At 36.4% G+C, this 23,843-nt stretch overlaps 1 protein-coding gene across 1 annotated transcript in view; it reads left to right on the forward strand.

The window, feature by feature from the left end:
* The first annotated feature begins 897 nt into the window (after positions 1-897).
* Positions 898-23,843, forward strand: part of ERCC6L2 (ERCC excision repair 6 like 2) — a 150,917-nt gene continuing 127,971 nt past the window's right edge. Inside the window, exons 1-3 of the mRNA XM_068973896.1 lie at positions 898-979; positions 6,314-6,738; positions 18,876-18,995. Of these exons, the coding sequence (XP_068829997.1) occupies positions 898-979; positions 6,314-6,738; positions 18,876-18,995 (627 nt within the window). The remainder of the gene's footprint in view (positions 980-6,313; positions 6,739-18,875; positions 18,996-23,843) is intronic.

Consider the following 23,843-nt stretch of genomic DNA (forward strand, 5'->3'; position numbering starts at 1 on the left):
GGGGTAGGCAGAATAATGATCTCCAAAGATGTTCATATCTTAATCCTACGGCAAAGGAATCTTACTCATGTGCTTGAGGGTATAGATCTTGACAAGGGAAGAGTATCCTGGATTACTGGAGGACCCAGTTTTATCGTATGAGCCCTTAAAACCAAATAATCTTTCCCAGCTGCACTTGGAGACGTGACTATGTCCTCCTGGAGGACGACATGGCAACCCACTCCAATATACTTGGTTAGAGAATCCCATGGACAAAGGAGCGCTGGGACAATGGTCTCCTGCTAGGCCGTCACCTTTCTTACCGGTCCTTAAAAGACCCTCGGCAGGTCCACGCCCACGGCCACCTTCCAGACTCTCCCTGCAGCCACAACAGCCGCACAAAGCGGGTAAACGATACCAACCCCCGCGCTACTTGCAACTATCGCGGATCTTTGTGTTGCACGCTTTCTAGAGGAAAGACGGCCGAAAGATCGCTCCGCCCCTGTAAACCAAGATTTTTGTTATCGTGAGATCCCGAGGACTGTACCGGAGCCAGTTCTCGCGGGATTTTCCGAGTTCGGGTTAGAAGCTACGCTGGGCTGCAAAGGGAGGCCTAACGGTGAGAGGGAGGGTAAAGGGTCGAGTAGCCAGCCTGTTGTCTTCCCCCGCCGGCGGAGCGCCAGGCTAGTAGGTGAGCGCTGCCTTGCCAGCTTCCATAGCGTCCTCCGGCTCTGCCGCTGTCGCAGAGGCCACCGTCCCTTCTCCCTGGACCCCATCAGGCTCCACCTTTGCTCCCGCCGTGCCGTGACGTCGAGCTCCAGGGGAGGGCGATGTACCGAGGGTGGCGGAAGGTGGAGTTTGCCACCCTCCGCCTGCCCGCCTCCTCCTGGCGGTCCTCTGCCGCCCGTGGGGTGTTAAATGCAACCTGGCTGCCAAGCCCTTCCCCCTGGCCAGATGGATCCGTCTACCCCGAAGCCCCGCGCGGAAACCAACGGCAAAGGTATAAGCTCTGAGCTCGCCGCTCTGCCCAGACACCTGTCTTGACTGTGTAGGATTGGACCTGTTCATGCCAGTTCCCTTGGGGTCGGGATTTCACCCTGTGGCCTCTGTGAGTGACAGATGGAGATAGTGTACCCGCTCTAGAGCTGGGACTAGTTCTTTGCGATTCAGTGATGAGAAACTCTGAAGTCAGACTGCCCTTGGATCTAGTGCTGGCTCTGACAGTCATTTGCTGAGCAACTTTGCGTAGTTTGCTCATCTGTAAAATTGAAATCATTGCTGAGTTCAATCAAGTTGAGTTCTTTTGACTATTAATTGAGATGGTGTCATGCAAAGCACTTAACGTGACCCAGTGTCTGGCTCATAGTAAACACTAAGTAAATGTTTGGTATTTTTATTCTCCGTTGTATGCCTCAGTCCTTAGTGAATGGTAGGTTCATTATTAAGTGGTGAATATAGATTGAGATTAGTTCAGTTTATTACACAAAGAGCTTTATATGTGATTTATTGAGTCAGGGTCACCTTTAATGGGTCAGTAAGTGGTTTAGGGAGAACATGGTTATTTGCCACAAGTCATCTGGAATGTCCTCTTGCCCCCAAATTAATAGTTTTCATTATTAATAGTGATATAGCAAAAACTTACAGATATTGAATGAATGCTTGTTCTGTGCCTAGAAATATGCTGATTGTTTACATGTTTTCTTTTGAGGAAGATACTGATCTGATTAAATAGATGAGGAATATAGAACCAATCTTCAGAGACTTTTAAGTAACAAGCCTCAGCTCTGAAGACTAGAAATTGATGACACTATCACTCAGGGACCACAAATACAAATATCTTTAGAAACCTGGCAGGTAAAATAAGTAGATGAAGCTGCTGAGTGGAGATTATAGTAACTGGGATGTTCATATCTCATTTAAAAGGGGGCAGGGCTACTCGTACTTCAGCCTCCTGATGTGAAGAACTGAATCATCGGAAAAGACCCTGATGCTGGGAAAGGTGGAGGGCAGGAGGAAAAGGGGATGACAGGGAATGAGATGGTTGGATGGCATCACTGACTTGATGGACATAAGCTTGAGCAAGCTCCAGGAGTTGGTGATGGACAGAGAAGTCTGGCGTGCTACACAGTCCATGGGATCACAGAGAGTCGGGCACAACTGAGCAACTGAACTGAACTGAGGGCTGCTCAGTTTCAAGGAATTGTTCATTCATGAGTGTACTGGTACAGCATGGTAGCTACAAGTTCAGATAGCTTGATTCACATCCAGGCTCTGACTTTTCAGCTGTGGCTGTGGTTAACCTTTATCTGTTTCACCATTTATAAAAGGGAACTAATAATAGTATTTACATGAAGTAGTAACGTAGTGAAGTAGGGAAGTAGGGTTGTTGTAAGGTTTAAATGAACTACTATATATAAATTGCATGTGTGGCACACATAAACCTCAAAATGTTAGCTCTACATAAATATTTGTTAATCTGATAAGTATTTGAGTTTCAAACATTGTCCTCAGTGTCCAGAATATGGCAGTGTACACAAATTGTCTCTACTCTGGGGAACTGAAGTAGATAACCAATAACAGATATTTCAAATTTTTTCTGAAAATGGAATCAAGCAGGGTAAAGGAAGAGAGAGTGGCAGGGAGTGCTATGTTAGATTGAGTGATCAGAGAAGATATTTCTGCTGCTGCTGCTGCTAAGTCGCTTCAGTCATGTCTGACTCTGTGTGACCCCATAGACGGCAGCCCACCAAGTTCCCCTGTCCCTGGGATTCTTCAGGCAAGAACACTGGGTTGGGTTGCCATTTCCTTCTCCAGTGCGTGAAAGTGAAAAGTGAAAGTGAAGTCGCTCAGTGGTGTCTGACTCTTTGTGACCCCATGGACTACAACCTATGAGGCTCCTCTATCCATGGGATTTTCCAGGCAAGAGTACTGGAGTGGGGTGGCATCGCCTTCTCCGAGATACCTCTGAGGAGATGCCATTTGAGCAGAACCCTGAATGAAGTGAGAGAATCAGTCACATTGGGATTTAGGGAGAGGGTTGGTGGAAGGAACAGAAATATCAGGGACTGAAGATGGGAGTATGCTTGTCATGGTTGAAGAACAGCTAGAAGGCAAGTTTGGGATGAAATCAGGAGAAAGGGAGGAAATGAAGTTAAAGCGGACACAGGGACCAGATTGTAAGGAGCCTTACCCCCCATTCAGTCCAAAAAGAAATCGTCCTAATTTAAACTATTTGTTCTGGACTTTGAATGCTGAGAGATACTGCCCTAGATCAAACTTAACTGAATCTCCTTAGTTCTACAAGTTACCCAAACTCAGAAACCAAATTTTAATAGATTTCTATAGATTGTTGTGTGAAGCCCATGAGGTTTTTGCACCTGCTATATGTACCCTCCGACTGACATTCTTTGCCTAGATTTCCTTCCTTTTTAAACTGTTCTTTAGTCCTTCTTTCTTACAGCAGTCTTAAAGCAACAATTTCACATGTGTGAACTTTTTAGGATTTGTCTCTCTCACTAGATAACAAGGTTCTATGAGGTTCGGAATGTGTTTCTGTTAATATATTCAGCACGTTTATTGAGTGCCTACTGTGTGCGGGCCCTGGGGATAAAATTTTGAACAATACAGACATTTTTTCCAAAAAGATACTATTCTCTAGTGAAATATTTTTAAAAGGTAAACATGATAATTAAACATTGTGATATGTGCTATACAGGCAGTAAAATACTCAGGTACAGAATAGTGGGGTACTTTAAATAAGATGATCAGAAACAAAATCTATGAGGCGATGACATAACAATAAGTGAGAGAAGACCTGCCTAGTATGCTGAGTCAAGGGGAATATTGATAGATTTTAAGTTGGAGAGATAAGTAGGGGGAGATGATACAGGGTCACGTAGACCATAGTAAGGAGCTTGGAGTTTATTCTTTCTGTAGTGGGTAATTATTAAAAGATTTTAAATTAAAGATTTACTAATAAATATTTTTAAGTAGTTGATATTGCAGCTATGTGGAAAATGGATTGTAGGGGGAGATAATGTCAGTGGAGAGAATGGGTAAAGAATGGAGTCTAGAGCAGTAATTTAGGAGAAAGCCAGACGTTGACACATTAAAGTCAGAACCAAATTCAGCCCGACAGTTTTTTTTGTAGATAAAGTTTTATTGGAGTACAGCCATATCCATTTGATTATGTGTCTGTAGCTACTTTTGTGTTACAAAGGCAAGCGACAATAAAACCTGCAAAATCTAAAATAATAAACAGCTAAAATCTGACTCTACAGAAAAAGTTTGCCAATAGTTATTTTGAAGAGTTGGTGGCATGGAGGAAAGTGATGGCTTTTTTTTTTGGAAGTAGAACCACCAGGACGTTCTGATGGATTGAATGTAGGGAGTAATATCAGAAGAGGAATAAGGACTGACTAAAGGTTTTCATGTGAAGAGTTGACTCATTGGAAAAGACTTTGATGCTGGGAGGGATTGGGGGCAGGAGGAGAAGGGGACGACAGAGGATGAGATGGCTGGATGGCATCACTGACTCGATGGACATGAATCTGAGTGAACTCCGGGAGTTGGTGATGGACAGGGAGGCCTGGTGTGCTGTGATTCATGGGGTCGCAAAGAGTCGGACACGACTGAGCGACTGAACTGAACTGAAAGGTTTTCTACCTTGAAATGTTGGCTAGACAGTGATTCCTTTTAATGAAATTGGGAAAGACTAGTTTCAAGCAAGGTTTAATGACTATCATTTTTGACATTTTTCTTCTTCATTTTTATACTCATAGTGTGGTACAGTATCTGGTGAATAGCTGGTTTTAAATCATATACATTGATAATAAGTTAATGAATTAAAGCTCTAAAAAATTACAAGGCATATGCTGGATAGGCAGACAAATCATATGAAACAAGTAATGTGTTAAGACTTACCTTAAGGCTTAACATAGGTTTTAAGGTTCAGATAGTACTGTTATGAAAATAGGGTCCATTGACTTATCTCTGTACAGTGAATCGGAGTGTTATTTTCACATTAGAACATTTTTAGAAGAGTGTAATAATTCTCAAACAGTTTGAAAGCAAAATTAGAGTGGGAGAACAGATTTTCTTTGCTGTGCTTCTGATTGTTATATAAAAACAACTTTATCAAAGTTAGAATAATGGTTTTACTTTTGAGGAACAACTCATGAGGAATAGCATAATGAGCTATTCTTACTGGAGAATATAGACATACTAGTTATAATCATGAATGTTATAAAAGCCTAATTCAGAATCATTAGAAGGACCCTGGGAAACTACCAATGATCATATGATCTCTGTGAGAAATGTGTGGAAAAAATAATTCCTAGTATTCTTACAATTGTAGCCATACAATTCCTCTGGAATTCTTGTTACATGAAATCCCATTAGGAAAATTATTTTTACTTAATTTCCTCTATTTGGTACCTTTTAATTGTACCAATATTATACTCTGTAGAGGCTTCCCTCCCCACTCCATAGTACTGTATTTTCTGAATACAAAATAAAATAGCTGTACAGTTAAGCACAGAATGAATTCATACATAGAGAGAAGTCAGACTTTTCAAAGGATAGTGAAATGATAGCAGAAGGAGATCTTAGAATTCATCTCGTTTTTAAGAACCTCAGCTTTTAAAAACCTTGAATGGAAAAAGCTGTATTAAGCTGGTGCATGTCACTCTGCTGTTGAACTGGGGATTCTCTTGATTAGCTGTATACAGCTTCAAGGAACGTTTTAGAAACAGCAGTGTTGACAGTGAGACGAAATAGCTTTGTTCAGAAAAAGGACATGGAATAACTAAAAAAGCAGACAGAAGAATCACAAAAATATAGCTGTTCAGAGGACTTTAGCTTACCTATTACCAAGTCCTATTCACAGTTATTCTGCCATATGTATGAGTGTTATACATAATGTTCATGAGTCATCAGGTGATTCTTAGTGGTTCTTAATCCTGGCTGTGCATCAGAATCACCTTTTGAATTTAGCAATAATAACCAACCACAATAATAAAACCAAATGCCCATGAGTCATTTGCCCACAATAATAAAGCCAAATGCCCATGACCCATATCAACCTAATCACCATAAATAGATTAAGCATGTATGGGGAGATTATGACACATAGTCAGGGTGAGAAAAACTGGAAATAAATTATATCCCCTTTATTATGATAATATACTTTAGGAAGATACCTATGCTTTGTCTTGTTTCAGATTTTGGGAAGGGTATTTATGTGAGGAATATTTTTTTCTCATAGAAGTGGATAAATGAGGTGTTACTTTAAAAGTTAGATTTGGAAAGTTTATTTTCTCCTTTATTATTATAGATATATGGCATCCAGGAGAACGATGTCTTGCCCCTTCTCCAGATAATGAAAAACTTTGTGAAGCAAGCATAAAATCTATCACAGTGGATGAAAATGGGAAGTCATTTGCAGTCATCTTATATTCAGATTTTCAAGAAAGGAGAGTACCTCTTAAAAGACTTCAAGAAGTAAAATCTGTTAAAGATTGCTCCAGGAATTTTATATTTGATGATGAAGATTTGGAAAAACCTTATTTCCCAGACCGAAAATTTCCATCGTCAGCTGTTCCTTTTCAACTATCTGAAAATGGAGACTCCATTCCTTATACTATCAATAGGTATTTAAGAGACTACCAAAGGGAGGGAGCCCAGTTTCTCTATGGACACTTCATCCAAGGAAGAGGGTGTATTCTTGGTGATGACATGGGACTTGGAAAAACTGTACAGGTATTTATTTACTTTATAATTAAAATTTAATAAAGTCATGCATATATGTCATGTGTATTACATACATGAATGGATACCATCTGCAAATTTCTGTTTGTATCCCAGAACTTATTATAATTATTTTGTGTGTGTGTTTGTCTCACACAGTACTTAAGGATGGTGTTTAGTCAATTTTTTAACCTCAGTACTTATTTAGTACTATGAAATACGTTATTTAAAGTAATGTTTTAGTATAATTTGACTTGTTTTTACCTTTGATAATGTTAATACTAAGATAGTATTTATATTTAGATTAATTTAACTTTCTTAATGATACCTTATGGAAGGAAAGTATTCTGACATTTGTTAAGCTACACAGCATGGTTCAATTTTCTGCAGGCCTTTTGTACATATTGTTTGGAGTTTATCATAGCAGAGGTTTCTTAGTCTAGGATCTCTGGGCCACTAGGAATTCAGTTGGTGGACTTTAGAGAGGCTTCTTGTTTCTCTAAAATATGTACCAGAATTAGCACATGAATATACTTTTCTTCAGATAGGCTTATGTTAGGTATCTATTGCTGTATAACAAATTATTAAAGATATAGCAGCTTGAAACAATACACATTTATCATATAACAGTTCTGTGGATCAGGAATCTGGGTACCATTTAGCTGGGTCTTTTGGCTGAGTTTCTCTTAAGGCCATAGTTATTTCAAAGTTGGACTAGGGAGGATTCACTTCCTATCTCGTGTGGCTGTTGCAAGGGCTCAGTTCCTTGTGTGTTGTTAGACTGAGGCCACTGTTTCTGCATGAGCTATTAGCAAAGCCCTCCCTTGGTTGCTTGCCAACTGGGCCATAGTGGGCATGAAATATAGTCATGGATACCAAGAGGTGGGAATTTTGGGCAGCCTTGTCAGAAGCTGTATACCACAAAGGTTAGTAATTCAGAAGGATTAGAGTTCTGAATCTAGACTTTATACTAAAAACAGTCACTCTGAATTTTCAGGAGTGTTTGTCTAGTGTGTGATTAAGTCTTTTTGTGTTTCCTTCTTTACAACTGAATTTAAGCTATTTTTTCTTCATGACAGTTCCATTGTTAGTGGAGTTCAGAGGTAAGTGAAAAATTAAATTAACTTTTACTTTCAAATTAACAGTTGAGAATACCAAATAATGGCTATGTTTAAAGTTCTGGTGTAAAAAGTTAGGGTAAAATTAAGTCCCTCAGTAATCATGGTGTATTACTTTTAGCCATACTCTATTTTCCTTTAATCTCAGGCAATGCACATAGTTTGAGACTTGCACATTGAAGGTGTTAAGTAATTGCTTGTGGAATAAATGAATTTACTTTCTCAGGAGAATAGATTCAAAGAAAAAAGAAAAGAGCCTTTGGGAAACTACCAGCTGTGACCCATATGCCGATGACTACTAGAGGAAAATAAATAATAATTCCTCTGTGACTGTCTTTACATATACTTTTACTGTTTTTCCCATTGTAGAATGTTCTTTCCAACATGATTTTGACTAGTCAATGCCTGGTCATCTTCAATATCAGAAACATGAGGTGCTACATCTGCTATGTGAAGATGGTATTATGCCTTTGAGCAGCAGAGGAAAGAACAGTTTTCAAACTGTAAAAATTGTCTTTGAATCTTTGATTTTATATTCATTGATATTATAAAAAATGTCATTACTATACATTTTCAGAATATAGGTATAGGAAACCTCAACCCTGAGACAAATGGTGGGATTGCTGATAATTACAGCTTTCTTTGGTTATTATCAATACCATTTTTTGGCATAATATGATCTTTAGTTGATTCAAAAGCTATACAACAATTTAAAACTTCTTTAGATCATAAGTCATGTTGTTCCCTCAAGAACATAGTAATGAAGAAAATAATCATATTTTCTTTATTTTCATTCATGGAGAAAATGCCATAGTACCCAATGTGAAAGGTTAATTAACCTCCAGAGCCACAAAGCTTTTAAAGCAGAAACAAAAATGTCCTAGCATTTTGAAGGTAAATTGCTTTTCTCATTTTTGCATGTATTAATAGTCTAGATTTTAGGAATAGAACTTTGTAACACTAAATGGGCTAGGTTCCCTTTCAGAATAACACACTGTTGTTTCTGTTGTTGTTTAAACCAAGCAAAAATTATTGTACTTTGTGAAGTATGATTCCAAAATACTCTCTTACCTTTTTATCTCCCAGGAAGATGAAAAATAAGGAATGTAGGTTTTAAAAAATTATATAAGAAATAGATAATTTTTGCTATGCTTTCTGTTGGTCTGAGAGAATGTTTGTTGCCTTATTGCCCCATGTCTGATTTATGCTGTGTATCATGAGTGTGTGTGAGAAAAAATAGACTATAAAAACATTTGCCTGACAGAGTTTCAGAGGAATGTCTGTAAAAACAAAGCTTTTCCAGAGTGATGCATCATTTCTGAAATGCAGTTTTTCCCCTTTTTCTATTCTGTAGGTGGCTGATTAAATAGTTTTTTGTTCTTTTCATCCTTAACCATAACTTTAGAACTACTGTATTCCACATTAAAGCAGATGGTCTTTTTTTTCAGATTAGTTTTGTAAATTAGCATTGTAAATATGTTGTTCACCTTCTGTGAATTAAGGTTTTGATAGACCTCTTCTGTGCTAGTATGAGTGATAGAGAGGGCTGCTGCTGCTGCTGTTGCTAAGTCGCTTTAGTCGTGTCTGACTTTGCAACCCCATAGATGGCAGCCCACCAGGCTCCGCCATCCCTGGGATTCTCCAGGCAAGAACACTGCAGTGGGTTGCCATTTCCTTCTCCAGTGCATGAAAGTGAAAAGTGAAAGTGCTACATCTACACAAAATGATGTATTACCTTTGCCCTCTTGGAGTTGTGACCAAATGACAAAGTTTCCCAGTTTCCTATTCTCAGTCCCAAATGACTGGTTTCCCAGTTCCCCTTTCTTCTCTTGCACTTGTCAACAAAGATGAGGGTCAAAGTAATATGTGCTGTTTACAGACCAACCTAGATAGCATATTCAAAAGCAGAGACATTACTTTGCCAACAAAGGTCCGTCTAGTCAAGGCTATGGTTTTTCCAGTAGTCATGTATGGGTGTGAGAGGTGGACTGTGAAGAAAGCTGAGCGCCGAAGAATTGATGCTTTTGAGCTGTGGTGTTGGAGAAGACTCTTGAGAGTCCCTTGGACTGCAAGGAGATCCAGCCAGTCCATTCTAAAGGAGATCAGTCTTGGGTGTTCTTTGGAAGGAATGATGCTAAGGCTGAAACTCCAGTACTTTGGCCACCTCATGCAAAGAGCTGACTCATTGAGAAAGACTCTGATGCTGAAAGGGATTGGGGGCAGGAGGAGAAGGGACCGAGGATGAGATGGCTGGATGTCATCACCAACTTGATGGACGTGAGTTTGGGTGAACTCCAGGAGTTGGTGATGGACAGGGAGCCCTGGCGTGCTGTGATTCATGGGGTCGCAAAGAGTCGGACACGACTGAGCGACTGAACTGAACTGAACACTCCTGGTACATAAACTCCACCTGTGCTGTTCTTTCCATTCTCCCTATGTCTGTCTGCTTTTTGGATGTTGATACACTACTGCTACATTACCTTAAAATAATGAGGTAAAAAGTTTGTCAGTGATTTTACGTTAACTCCTCTTGTTAGTGTGTATTCTCAAATAAATTCAAGTTTATTTTCATTTCAAGTCACTTTTTGGGGATAGGTAACTAATCTCTTAGGAAGGAGTGTGGATTATTTAAAAGGGATGCAAAGATTTTTCTTTAAAATTTTTAATGTATTTAGTGAATTCAGTATGGGAATTCCCTGTGGTTAGATTTCCATGCTTTCCCTGCCAAGGGCTTGGGTTCAGTCTCTGCTCAGGGAACTAAGATCCCATAAGTAGTGTGGCATGGCCAATAAATAAATTAAAGGGATGTAGAGATTTTTCTTTAAAATCACTACTGTATTTAGTGAATTAAGCTAATCCAAAATTAGAGCTTGCCTTGAGAATCCCATGAACAGTATGAAAAGGCAAAATGATAGGATACTGAAAGAGGAACTCCCCAGGTCAGTAGGTGCCCAATATGCTACTGGAGAAGAGTGGAGAAATAACTCCAGAAAGAATGAAGGGATGGAGCCAAAGCAAAAACAATACCCAGCTGTAGATGTGACTGGTGATAGAAGCAAGGTCCAATGCTGTAAAGAGCAATATTGCATAGGAACCTGGAATGTCAGGTCCATGAATCAAGGCAAATTGGAAGTGGTCAAACGAGATGGCAAGAGTAAACATTGACATTCTAGGAATCAGCGAACTAAAATGGACTGAAATGGGTGAATTTAACTCAGATGACCGTTATATCTACTACTGCGGGCAGGAATCCGTTAGAAGAAATGGAGTAGCCATCATGGTTAACATAAGAGTCCAAAATGCAGTACTTGGATGCAATCCTAAAAATGACAGAGTGATCTCTGTTCATTTCCAAGGCAAACCATTCAATATCATGGTAATCCAAGCTTACGCCCCAACCAGTAATGCTGAAGAAGCTGAAGTTGAATGGTTCTATGAAGATCTACAAGACCTTTTAGAACGAACACCCAAAAAAGATATCCTTTTCATTATAGGGGACTGGAATGCAAAAGTAGGAAGTCAAGAAACACCTGGAGTAATAGGCAAATTTGGCCTTGGAGTACAGAATGAAGCAGGACAAAGGCTAATAGAGTTTTGCCAAGAGAACGCACTGGTCATAACAAACACCCTCTTCCAACAACACAAGAGAAGACTCTACACATGGACATCACCAGATGGTCAACACCAAAATCAGATTGATTGTATTCTTTGCAGCCAAAGATGGAGAAGCTCTATACAGTCAACAAAAACAAGACCAGGAGCTGACTGTGGCTCAGATCATGAACCCCTTTTGCCAAATTCAGACTTAAATTGAAGAAAGTGGGGAAAACCGCTAGACCATTCAAGTATGACCTAAATCAAATCCCTTATGATTATACAGAGGAAGTGAGAAATAGATTTAAGAGACTAGATCTGATAGACAGAGTGCCTGATGAACTATGAACGGAGGTTCATGACATTGTACAGGAGACAGGGATCAAGACCATCCCCATGGAAAAGAAATGCAAAAAACCAAAATGGCTGTCTGAGGAGGCCTTACAAATAGCTGTGAAAAGAAGAGAAGCAAAAAGCAAAGGAGAAAAGGAAAGATATAAGCATCTGAATGCAGAGTTCCGAAGAAGAGCAAGGAGAGATAAGAAAGCCTTCCTCAGTGATCAGTGCAAAGAAATAGAGGAAAACAACAGAATGGGAAGGACTAGAGATCTCTTCAAGAAAATTAGACATACCAAGGGAACTTTTCATGCAAAGATGGGCTCAATAAAGGACATAAATGGTGTGGACCTAACAGAAGCAGAAGATATTAAGAAGAGGTGGCAAGAATACATGGAAGAACTGTACAAAAAAGAGCTTCACGACCCAGATAATCACGATGGTGTGATCATTCACCTAGAGCCAGACGTCCTGGAATGTGAAGTCAAGTGGGCATTAGAAAGCGTCACTGTGAACAAAGCTAGTGGAGGTGATGGAATTCTAGTGGAGCTGTTTCAAATCCTCAAAGATGATGCTGTGAAAGTGCTGCACTCATTATGCCAGCAAATTTGGAAAACTCAGCAGTGGCCACAGGACTGGAAAAGGTCAGTTTTCATTCCAATCCCAAAGAAAGGCAATGCCAAAGAATGCTCAAACTACCATACAATTGCACTCATCTCACATACTTGTAAAGAAATGCTCAAAATTCTCCAAGCCAGGCTTCAGCAGTATGTGAACCGTGAACTTCCAGATGTTCAAGCTGGTTTTAGAAAAGGCAAGGGAACCAAAGATCAAATTGCCAACATCCTTGGATCATGGAAAAAGCAAGAGAGTTCCAGAAAAACATCTATTTCTGCTTTATTGACTATGCCAAAGCCTTTGACTGTGTAGATCACAGTAAACTATGGAAAACTCTTCAAGAGATGGGAATAACAGACCACCTGACCTGCCTCTAGAGAAACCTGTATGCAGGTCAGGAAGCAACAGTTAGAACTGGACATGGAACAACAGACTGGTTCCAAATAGGAAAAGGAATACATCAAGACTGTATATTGTCACCCTGCTTATTTAACTTCTATGCAGAGTACATCATGAGAAACGCTGGGCTGGAGGAAGCACAAGCTGGAATCAAGATTTCCAGGAGAAATATCAATAACATTGGATATGCAGATGACACCACCCTTATGGTAGAAAGTGAAGAACTAAAAAGCTTCTTGATGAAATTGAAAGTGGAGAGTGAAAAAGTTGGCTTAAAGCTCAACATTCAGAAAACGAAGATCATTGCATCTGGTCCCATCACTTCATGGGAAATAGAATGGGAAATAGTGGAAACAGTGGCTGACTTTATTTTTTAGGGCTCCAAAATCACTGCAGATGGTGACTGCAGCCATGAAATTAAAAGACGCTTACTTCTTAGAAGGAAAGTTATGACCAACCTAGATAGCATATTCAAAAGCAGAGATATTACTTTTCCAACAAAGGTCCGTCTAGTCAAGGCTATGGTTTTTCCAGCAGTCATGGATGGATGTGAGAATTGGGACTGTGAAGAAAGCTGAGCACCAAAGAATTGATGCTTTTGAGTTGTGATGTTGAAGAAGACTCTTGAGAGTCCCTTGAACTGCAAGGAGATCCAACCAGTCCATCCTAAAGGAGATCATTTCTGGGTGTTCATTGGAAGGACTGATGCTTAAGCTGAAACTCCAATACTTTGGCCACCTCATGCGAAGAGTTGACTCATTGGAAAAGACTCTGATGCTGGGAGGGATTGGGGGCAGGAGGAGAAGGGGACAACAGAGGATTAGATGGCTGGATGGCATCACGGACTCGATGGACATGAGTCTGAGTGAACTCTGGGAGTAGGTGATGCACAGAGAGTCCTGGCGTGCTGTGGTTCATGGGGTCACAAAGAGTTGGACACGACTGAGCGACTGAACTGAACTGATATAAAATCAAATTTGTTTTTGTATGTTCTGTATGTTGCTAAATTCTTCACTTATTATTTCTAGTAGTTATCTTGTAGATGTTCTAGGATTTTCTGTGTAAACAATTATGCCCTCCACAAATAGAGTTTCTGTTCTTCTCCTTTTATGCCTTTTCTTCCTTTCTCTTTTGCCTTATTTCACTATCTAAGTATGATCTCAGTACAGTTTGGACAGCAGTGGTGGGAGTGACGGAGCTTCTGGGATGGCTCAGTGGTAAAGAATCTGCCTGCAGTGCAGGAGATGCTGGAGAGATGGGTTCAGCCCCTGGGTCAGGAAGATCTCCTGGAGGAGGGCATGGCAACACACTCCAGTATTCTTACCTGAAGAATCCCATGGACAGAGGATCCTGGCGGGTTACAGTCCATAGGTTTGCAAGGAGTGTGACCCGACTGAAGTGACTGAGCATGCGCACACATACAGACACACACCACACAACACAGTGGAAGTAACATCTTTATCTCATTCCTACTTTTAGGGAGGAAGCATTTAATATTTTAACAGTAAGTATATTAGCTGTAGGATTTTCTTAGTATCTTTTATCAGATTTAGGATGTTTCCTTCTAGTCCTTATTTTCTGAGATTTTTAAAAACAATGTATAGTGAATATTATCAAAATTTTTTGATATCTGTTGAGATAACCATATTTTTCCCCATTTATTAAGTTAATAAATTATTATATGGACTAATATGATTTATGTTAGTTGGTTTTTAAATGTTAAACCGATTTCCTATTCCTGTGATAAACCCAGTTTGATCATGAGGTTTTTTTTTATATTGCTGGATTTAGTTGCTTTATATTTGAATAATTTTTGCTTTTATGTTCATTATGGATATTGAACTATAATTTCCTTTTCTTGCAATGTGTTTGTCTGATTTTGGTATCTGGGTTGCACAAGATTCAAGATAAAGTAGGAAGTGTTTCCTCTCTCTTTTCTAAAACCATTGTGTATTTAAGTTATTTTATACTTAAATATTTTATGAAATTTACTAGTGAAATCTTAGACCTGGAGTTTTCTTTAAGATTTTTTTTGACACTGAATTCAATTACTTTAAAACATTTTATTTATTTATTTATGTCTGCTGTCAGTCTTCATTGCTTTCCCAGGCTTTCCCTAGTTGCAGAGAGTGGGGCTATTTTCTAGTTTCAGTTCATGGCCTTCTCGTTGCAGTGGCTTCTCTTGTTGTTGAGGACAGGCTCTAGGGTGTATAGGCTTCAGGATTTGCAGCAGGTGGGCTCAGGAGTGGTGGATCACAGGCTAAGTAGTTGTGATGCACAGAGTTAGTTGCCCCATAGCATGTGGGATCTTCCCAGACAAGGGATCGAACCAACATCCCCTGCATTGCAAGATGGGTTCTTAACCAGTGAACCATCAGGAAAGCCCTGAGTTCAGTTACTTTAATAGATATGTGACCATTCAGATTTTCTGTTTCTTGCTGTGTCAGTTTTGCTAAATTGTATTTTTCTAAGAATTTATCCATTTTATCTATGTCATCAAACTGATTGGCATAAAATACTTCTCCATATTCCTTTTTTATTCTTTTAGTATTTGTGGGATATAAGTGATACCTCTCTGCATCTTAATGTGGACCTTTTATATTCTATTTTATTCTTACTTAGCATAACTTGAGGCATGTTGATTTTGTTGATCTTTTCAAAGAGTCAACTTTTAACTTTGTTAATTTTCTCTGTTGTTTGGTACTTCATTGATTTCTGAATTATTTTGCAGTCATTTCTGCAGTTGGATGTACTATTGCATATAAATACCAATTAGCAGATCAAGATAAGTGATAATGTTCAGATTTTCTATGTTTTTAATATTAATAGGTGAATGCATGTATGCTCAGTCATTTCAGTTGTATCTGACTCTTCATGAATCTATGTACTGTAGCCTGCCAGGCTCCTCTGTCCATGGGATTATTCAGGCAAAAATACTGGAGTGGGTTGCCATGCCCTCCTCCAGGAGATCTTCCCAGCCCAGGGATGAAACCTGAACCCATGTTTCCTGTGGCTCCTGCATTGCAGATGGATTCTTTACCACCTAATGGGTGAGGGTGGGAAGTTAAAAATCTCCTGCTGTGATTGTGGGTTTGTCTCTTTCCCCATTTAATTCTGTCAATTTTGTCTTTATGTATTTTGAACCTCTGTTATTAGGTCATAATCTTTATGATCACTTTGTCTTCCTGACCTGCTTATCATTATTAAATGTTTTTATATTTCTGGTAATACTTTTTGAATACTTTATCTGATATTTTGATAACTACTTCAGTATCCTTATGCTTAATATTTGAATGGCTTGTCTTTTCCTAAACCTTTATTTCAAGCTATCTGTGTCTTTATATTTAAATATGTCTCATAGATAAATCTTTTATCTATTCTGGCAATCTCTGATATTTAATTGGACCGTTTAGTTCATTTACATTTGGTATAATTTCTGTTATGTTTCAATTTGGCATATTGTTTTGTTATTAGTTTTGTTTGAACAGACTGCTTTCTCTTTTAATTGTTCTCCTTTCCTGCCTTATTTTGGGTTGACAGGGTATTTTTAAAAATTCCATTTTAATTCTTCTATTGATTGTTAACTGTACTCCTTTGCATCATATTTTGATGTTTGCGCTAGTAATAAAGATACACAGTCTTGATGTTTCATAATGTGCTTAAAGCTAATAATGTATCACTTCATGTAAAATGTAAGTATCTTGTAATGAAATAAGTTGTCCTATTTTTATTTATTTTTATTTTATGGAAGCTTGAGAGGAAAGCTAAGTGTAATATCTAAGATACTGCTTAATACCTATATAATATCTAAATTTTGAAGGTTAAACCAGGATTACATATTCAGAATCAACCCAAGATGGTTTTGGTATATACTTATTTTTTACATTTCTGTGTTCCATTACTAATATTTAAGAGTTTTGCTCCTATGTGTGTGTGAGAAATTGGCCTGTAAATTTATGAAACAGTATTTCTGCTAGAATTTATCAAGATTATGTTGTACTCAAAAAATGAGTTGAGAATATTTTTCCCTTTCTCTAAAATATGGATGAGTTTGTTTAAGATTGGCATTATATCTCTCTGAAGCATTAGTAGACTTTATCCCTGGTTATTTGATCCTTAGTTTTCTTTGTGGAAGGTTTGTAATTATGTATTTAGATTTCTTTAATGGTTATTTGAGTATAGAGAACTTGTTTCTTGTTTCATTGTTGCTAAGTTCTGGTTTTCCATTTCACCTAAAATTTCACAGGTATTAGCATAACATTGTTTATTGTGTACTATACATATTTTTTGTGTGTTTGCCTGTTTTCTTAGTTTCTCTTTTTCCTTTTATCAATTTTCTAGGGAGTTATCACTTTAAAAAATGTTTTCATAGTATGATCATTTGGCTTTGTTAATCCCTTTTATTTTATGCTTTTTCATGTTTTATAATTCTATTTTTGTGTATTTAAGTTTTCTTAAAATTTTTTATAAATTTTTTATAAATTTTTCAGATCTATGGTTAGGTATTTTATTAACAGCTCCTCTTATGTCCTAATGTGTGTCTATATGCATTTAAGTCCATAAGGCATGGATTTAAGTGTATTTCATAAGCTGAATATGTGATTATTACACAGTTATTCATCTTAAGTATTTTATAATCTCCGTTGTGAATTCTAGTTTAAAATACATTCCCTACTTTCCAAATATTTGGGGATTTTCTGTTTATATTTTTTAATTTCTTATGCTGTGACCAAAAAACATATTCTGTATGATTCTTGTCTATTGGATGGATTAAGATTTGTTCTATGACTTTCTGTGTCAATTTTGGTAAATATTTTATGTGTACTTTAAGTATAAAGTACGTTTTGTTGTAGTTTACCATCGTCTGTCAGATGTATATTAGGTCAAGTTTATCATTTTACTAATACAGTCTATATCTTTACTGATTATTTTCTCTTAACACTGTGCTTATGAATTTGTCTACTTATTTTGTTTCAGTAGATCTTTTTCTTTAATAATTTACACCTCTTATAACTTGCAAATGAAATAATTTTTATCAATATCATGTCCCTCTGTAATTTAGTAATGCTTTTTGCCTCAGTCTTATCTGATATTAATATAACTATATTAACTTTCTTTGGTTTTGTTTGTATGGTCTGTCTTTTTTCAATTTTTCACTTAGAATTTTCTCTATGTCTTAGGTTTTCTGTGTGTAAAGCACACATGTTTTATGTTTCTGAAAATCTTTTGTCTTTTAATTAAACTATTTAGTCTACTTCCACTTTCTAATATATTTAGATTTATTTATTTTAAAATTTTTATTTGATATTGGAGTACAGTTGATTTGCGACGTGTTAGTTTCAGGTGTACAGAAAAGTGGTTCAGTTATACATATACATATATCCATCTAAATATATTTAGATTTAAACCTACTGTTTTACTTACTATATGCTTTTTATTTATTGCATGTCATCTATTCATTTTTGTCCTCTTTTTGTATAAATTGTTCATATTATTTTATTATTCTTCCCATAGTAGATTAGTAGTTACACACTGTTGTATTTTTCTCTAGTGATTACCTTAGATATTGTAATATGCATCCTTGAGTTACCTATATTTATTGGATACAGAAAAATAGACAAACTTATTAACCAAATATTATTCCCTTAAGGAGTTTATTTTCTACAAGGAAAAAGGAATGTACATAGTTTATTGTAATAGCCAATAATGAAGAGATAGAGTCTATGAATATAAATACATAAGAAAATAATATCTCAGCTAATGAGACTGAGAAAGAATTCATAGAGTGCCCGACATTGTAAGTCCACTATACTTCAGTAAAATATATCTATTTAAAAAATTATCAAGGGAGAGATGGCGATGTGAGGATTTTCGTTTTACTGCATTCAGTGGTAACTTTTATATTATTATTTGTTTATTAATGCAAATAAAGAAAACCCATACTAGTGGCTCATACTGTTTTTCTTCCTAGCAAATCTGTACACACTCATATTCTCACTAATTGAGTAGCCATTCATGTGAGTCATAAACTTTTGTCCATCACAATACACAGTGATTAAAACTGTTGGATTTTTTCCTCCCTAGGTTATTTCATTTTTAGCTGCAGTTTTGGGTAAAAAGGGAACTCGTGAAGATATTGAAAATAACATGCCAGAATTTTTACTGAGAAATATGAAAAAGGATCCCCCTTCTACAGCAAAAAAGGTAAGATATCTAGAAATATAAACTTCATGAAGCTGGCATTGCAAAGGTGTGTGGAAACTTTGAAACATTACACATTATAGTATAAATTTAAAACAAGAATTTATAGACACTAAATGTTTGTTTTATAAACCTAATTAGTGAAGGAGTACCAGTTTCATCCTTAAATTAGATTTGATTTACTCTGAAAATAGTAAAATATAATTTGTTTGAATTTTGGGGAGGCTTTGAATCTTTTTCTTGTCAAGATTTTCAGTTAATTTGATTAATTTGTTAAATTTCCATGAATGTGTATGTAAAGTTAATTGAAGTCCATTGTATTGGTTTTTATTTATTTGAGAATGAAAAACAGACAGTTGTAGATATTTCTTACAAAGGTATGTCCTGATGAAGTTGCTTAGCAAAATAGCCGCCTGCTGAAAATATGAAACAAATCTTCTCTGAACAAGGACCACTGAAGCTAGAGTCAGAAAAGCTCAGATCTAGGCTTGTCCTTCTGTGACCATGTGACTGCTAATGCTATTCATAACCCTTCTTAAGCTTTCTCCTTTGTAAACATACATTTGTGAATGTATTATACATAATTCTTATAAAAAAATAAGAGATTTCTTTAAAAAAATGAAATCCACAAAAAAAGGTGTATTGTAGGTATGTGGGCAGCTTCCTGGGTGGCTCAGTGGTAAAGAATCCACCTGCCAATGCAGGAGACAGGGGAGATGCGGGTTCAGTCCTTGGGTCAGGAAGATCCCCTGCAGTAGGAAATGGCAACCTGCTCCAGTATTCTTGCCTGGAAAATTCTATGGACAGAGGAGCTCAATGGGCTATAGTCCACAGAGTCGCAAAGAGTTGAACATGACTGTGCAACTGAGTTTGCTAGCGTGCGTGCTCGCACACGCACACACACACACAGACACGGAGGTATGTGTCTGACTTTTGTCCTCAGCATCCAGGAAACTGGATAAAAATAAAGTTGAAGTGACTTTATGACATCCTTATCATATTATGGTAATAAACTACTTTCTACAAGTTTTAAAACCGTATCTTTTATATAATTCTCATACATAGAATTTCTGAGAAGGTCAAGTTTACTCCTGTCTATAATTCGGGGCATTTCAGTATAAACTTTTGAGAAACGTTGGCCTAAGGTATTATTAGTAATAATTATTGTTACTTTAAATTTCCTATTATTTTCAGTAGCATAAACACATTCTTAGTGTCAAATTTAATTTGACCCTAATGAAACATTATAATTCTTAATGTGTTTTAAGTTTTCAAGAGTTCAATTACTGTTTTTCACTTTGTTTTGAGATTGATTTGAGTATGTTGAACCATCCTTGTATCCGTGGAATAAATCTCACTTGATGGTGTATGATCCTTTTAATGTATTGTTGAATTTAGCTTGCTAATATTTCATTGAGGATGTTCATTGGACATATTAGCCTGTTTTCCTTTCTTGTGGTATCCTTATCTGGTTTTGGTATCAGGATAATGCTGGCTTTGTGAATGAATTTGGAAGCATCGTCTCCTTTTTGTTGTTGGAAGAATTTGCAAAGAACTGGTTTTATTTGGTAGAATTTACCAGTGAAGGTGTTTGGTCCTAGATTTTTGTTTGTTTGGAGGTATTGGTTACTGATTGAATCTTCATGCTAGTAATTCTTCGGTTCAGATTTTCTATTTCTTCATGATTCAGTCTTGGTAGGTTGTATGTTTATAAGAATTTATTTCTACGTACCATTTATTCTGGCTTATTTGATTTGTTGGTATATAATTATGCAGAGTAATTTTTATTATTCTTTCTATTTCTGGGTTATTATCTGTAATGTATCCTTCATTCTAATTATATTTATTTGACTCTTCTCTTTTTCTTAGTCTAGGTAAAGGTATCAGTTTTGTGTGTCTTAAAAAAAAACAGCCTTTAGTTTTTCTATTCATCTTTTCTATTGTCTACTCTCTATTTCATTTATACTTTCTGATTTTTTGTTATTTCTTCCCCTTTACTAACTTTGTTCTTTTTATAAATTCTTGAAGTGTAAATTTTAGTTGTTTATATGATATCTTATTTTTTTTTTAATGTAGGCACTTATCACTGTATACTTCCCTCTCATAGCTCCTTTGGCTGTGTCTCATACGTTTTGGTATGTTCTATTTCAGTGTTCATTTGTCTTAGGTATTTTTAAATTCATTTTTTATTTCTTCTTCAACCCACTGGTTGTTGAGGAGTATTTTATTTAATCTCCACTTATTTGTGAATTTTTTTAGCTTTCCCCTTTGATTGTTTTTATACCATTGAGGTCAGATAAGATGGTTGATATGATTTTAGTCCTCTTAAGTTTATTAAGATTTGTCTTGTGTTCTAACATTTTGTCTATCCTGGAGAATGTTCCATATGTGCTTGAGAATATGTATTCTGCTATTGTTAGATGCATCTTGTATGTGTCAGTATTTCTTTACTGATTTCCTCTCTGAGTGATCCCTGTAGTTGAAGGTGAAGTGTTGAAGTCTCTTATTGCTGACTTTTTTTCTCTTCAGGTCTGTTAATAATTTGCTTTCTATATTTAGATATTCTGATATTGGGTATATAAATATAGTTATTACATCCTCTTAAATTGACTCTTTGTCAATTCAAGCACTCTTCTTACAGTGCTTGGGTTAAAGCCTATTTTGTTGACATAAAAGAGCTATGCTTGCTGTTTTTTGGTTTCCATTTGCATGGAATATCATTTTCCATTCACTCATCTTCAGTCTATACGTGTCTTTAAAGCTGAAGTGAATCTCTTGTAGGTAGTATATATTTGGGTCCTTTTTTTTTTTAATCTAATCAACTGCACTGTCTTTTAGTTGGATGATTTAATCTATTTACATTTAACATGCCATTTCTTTCCATGACCCAGTCCTTCCAACTGCCTGTTCTTTGTTGAGCTTATATTATTGTTTTATCTTGTTGGTTGTTGTTGTATTTAGGTTTCTTCTAGGAAAATTCACTTTGTGGGGTTTTTTTGGGGGTAGGGAGGAGTTTTTTCTTACATAGGTAAAAGATGAATTCCTCAGGTCCTCAAATATGTCTTCAAAAATGTTATGAGGGATATTTGGTAGTGCCCTTCTAAGCATTTTACCACTATTAGATATATATTTTTATATTCTTTTGTTTTAATGACATCAATAAATGAATTTAGTTGGTAATTAGAAATGGAATTCTATAAAGAAGGGTTTTGATGAGATTACCAGTGATATTCTACAATATCCCTCAGAAGCTTGTGTGGACAAAAATTACAATTTTGTGTGATGAAATTTATGAAAGATAAATTTGTTTTGAGTGATTTAAAACTTTGTGCATTTTTAAAACATAGTCTATGAAATAGCTGTTATTTGTTATGCTCATGCCAAAATTGCAGTGGAATCCTGAAAAATTAATGTTAGAACCACTTAAAAAATATCCTTTTAATGAATTTAAATGTTATCAGTTAAGGAGTGATGAGTTTGAGTTATGTATGTGTGTTACATGATACATCTTATATATATTTTTAACATTTTCAGGGGTGAATAAATCATCTAAGAATGTGTGAAATAGAGGTTTTGTGCCAAGAATAAATTCCTGGAGGAAAATATACAAACCTTGCATCAGATACTAATTCTTGAAATGACTATTTAGATTTAGGCTGTTAAGATTGAAATTCAGTCTTTACGAAGATGAATCAAATACTACTATCTTGTTTGGCAAAACTTAAAGAATATTATAATCTTGTGTGGTAAAACTTTAGTCATTCTGTATAAAATTCATAATCAGATTAAGGCAGAGAAGGATGATTTGTCTAGCAATCATAATACCAGAATCAGCTGCAACTTCATTGATGATTAGACAAAAAATTTTTCTAGTGTTTTACTTACTATACACTATTTCTTTAGTTTATTGTCTTGCAAATGATGCTACTTGTTTGATTTTCTGCTGTTGCAGTCTTCATATACTTTGGATATTAACCCCTTGTTGTATACATGGTCTGCAAATATTCTCTTCCATTCAGTAGGTTTCATTTTCATTTTGTTGATTTCCTTTGCTGGGCAGAAGCTTTTTAGTTTGATGTAGTCCTGCTTTTTAGTTTTTGCTTTCGGTGTTAATTAAAAAAAAATTATTGTCAAGATGTTAAAGAGCTTACAGCCTATGTTTTCCTCAGAAGTTCTTTGGTTTCAGGTCTTAGTTTTGAATCTTTAATCCATTTTGAGTTCTGTTTTGTGTGTGGTACAAGATAGGAGCCCAGTTTCATTCTTTTGCATGTGGTATCCAGTTTTTTTAGCACCATTTATTGACTTCTTAACAATATTTATTCATCCATGAGCATGGATTTTCTTTCCACTTATTTATGACATTAAAAATTTTTAATCAATATCTCATAGTTTTCAGTGTACAAGTCTTTAATTCTTTGTTTAAATTTATTCCTAGTTGTTTTATTCTTTTTGATACAATTATAAATGGGATTGTTTGCTTAGTTTCTCTTTCTAATAGTTTATTGTTAGTATATAAAAATAAAACAGATTTTTGTATGGAATTGAATATCCTGTAACTTTGCTCAGTTTTTCTATCAGTTTTTTCAGTTTTCTGGTGGAGGGCTTAGGGTTTTCTATGTCATTGGGAAATAGTGACAATTTACTTCCTTCCTGGTTTGGATTTTTTCTTCCCTCCTGCTAGGACTTTCGGTACTATGGGAATAAAAGCTGTAGAAGTGGGCATCTCTGTTTTTTTCCGTGTCTTACATGCAAAGTTTTTAATTCTCACCAATGAGTATAATCTTACCTGTCTGCTGGTTATATATAGCCTTTATTATATTGATGCACGTTCCCTCTATACCAAATTTGTTG

The sequence above is a fragment of the Capricornis sumatraensis genome, chromosome 6 (assembly GCF_032405125.1).
Source record: "Capricornis sumatraensis isolate serow.1 chromosome 6, serow.2, whole genome shotgun sequence".
In the NCBI taxonomy this organism is placed as follows: Eukaryota; Metazoa; Chordata; class Mammalia; order Artiodactyla; family Bovidae; genus Capricornis; species Capricornis sumatraensis.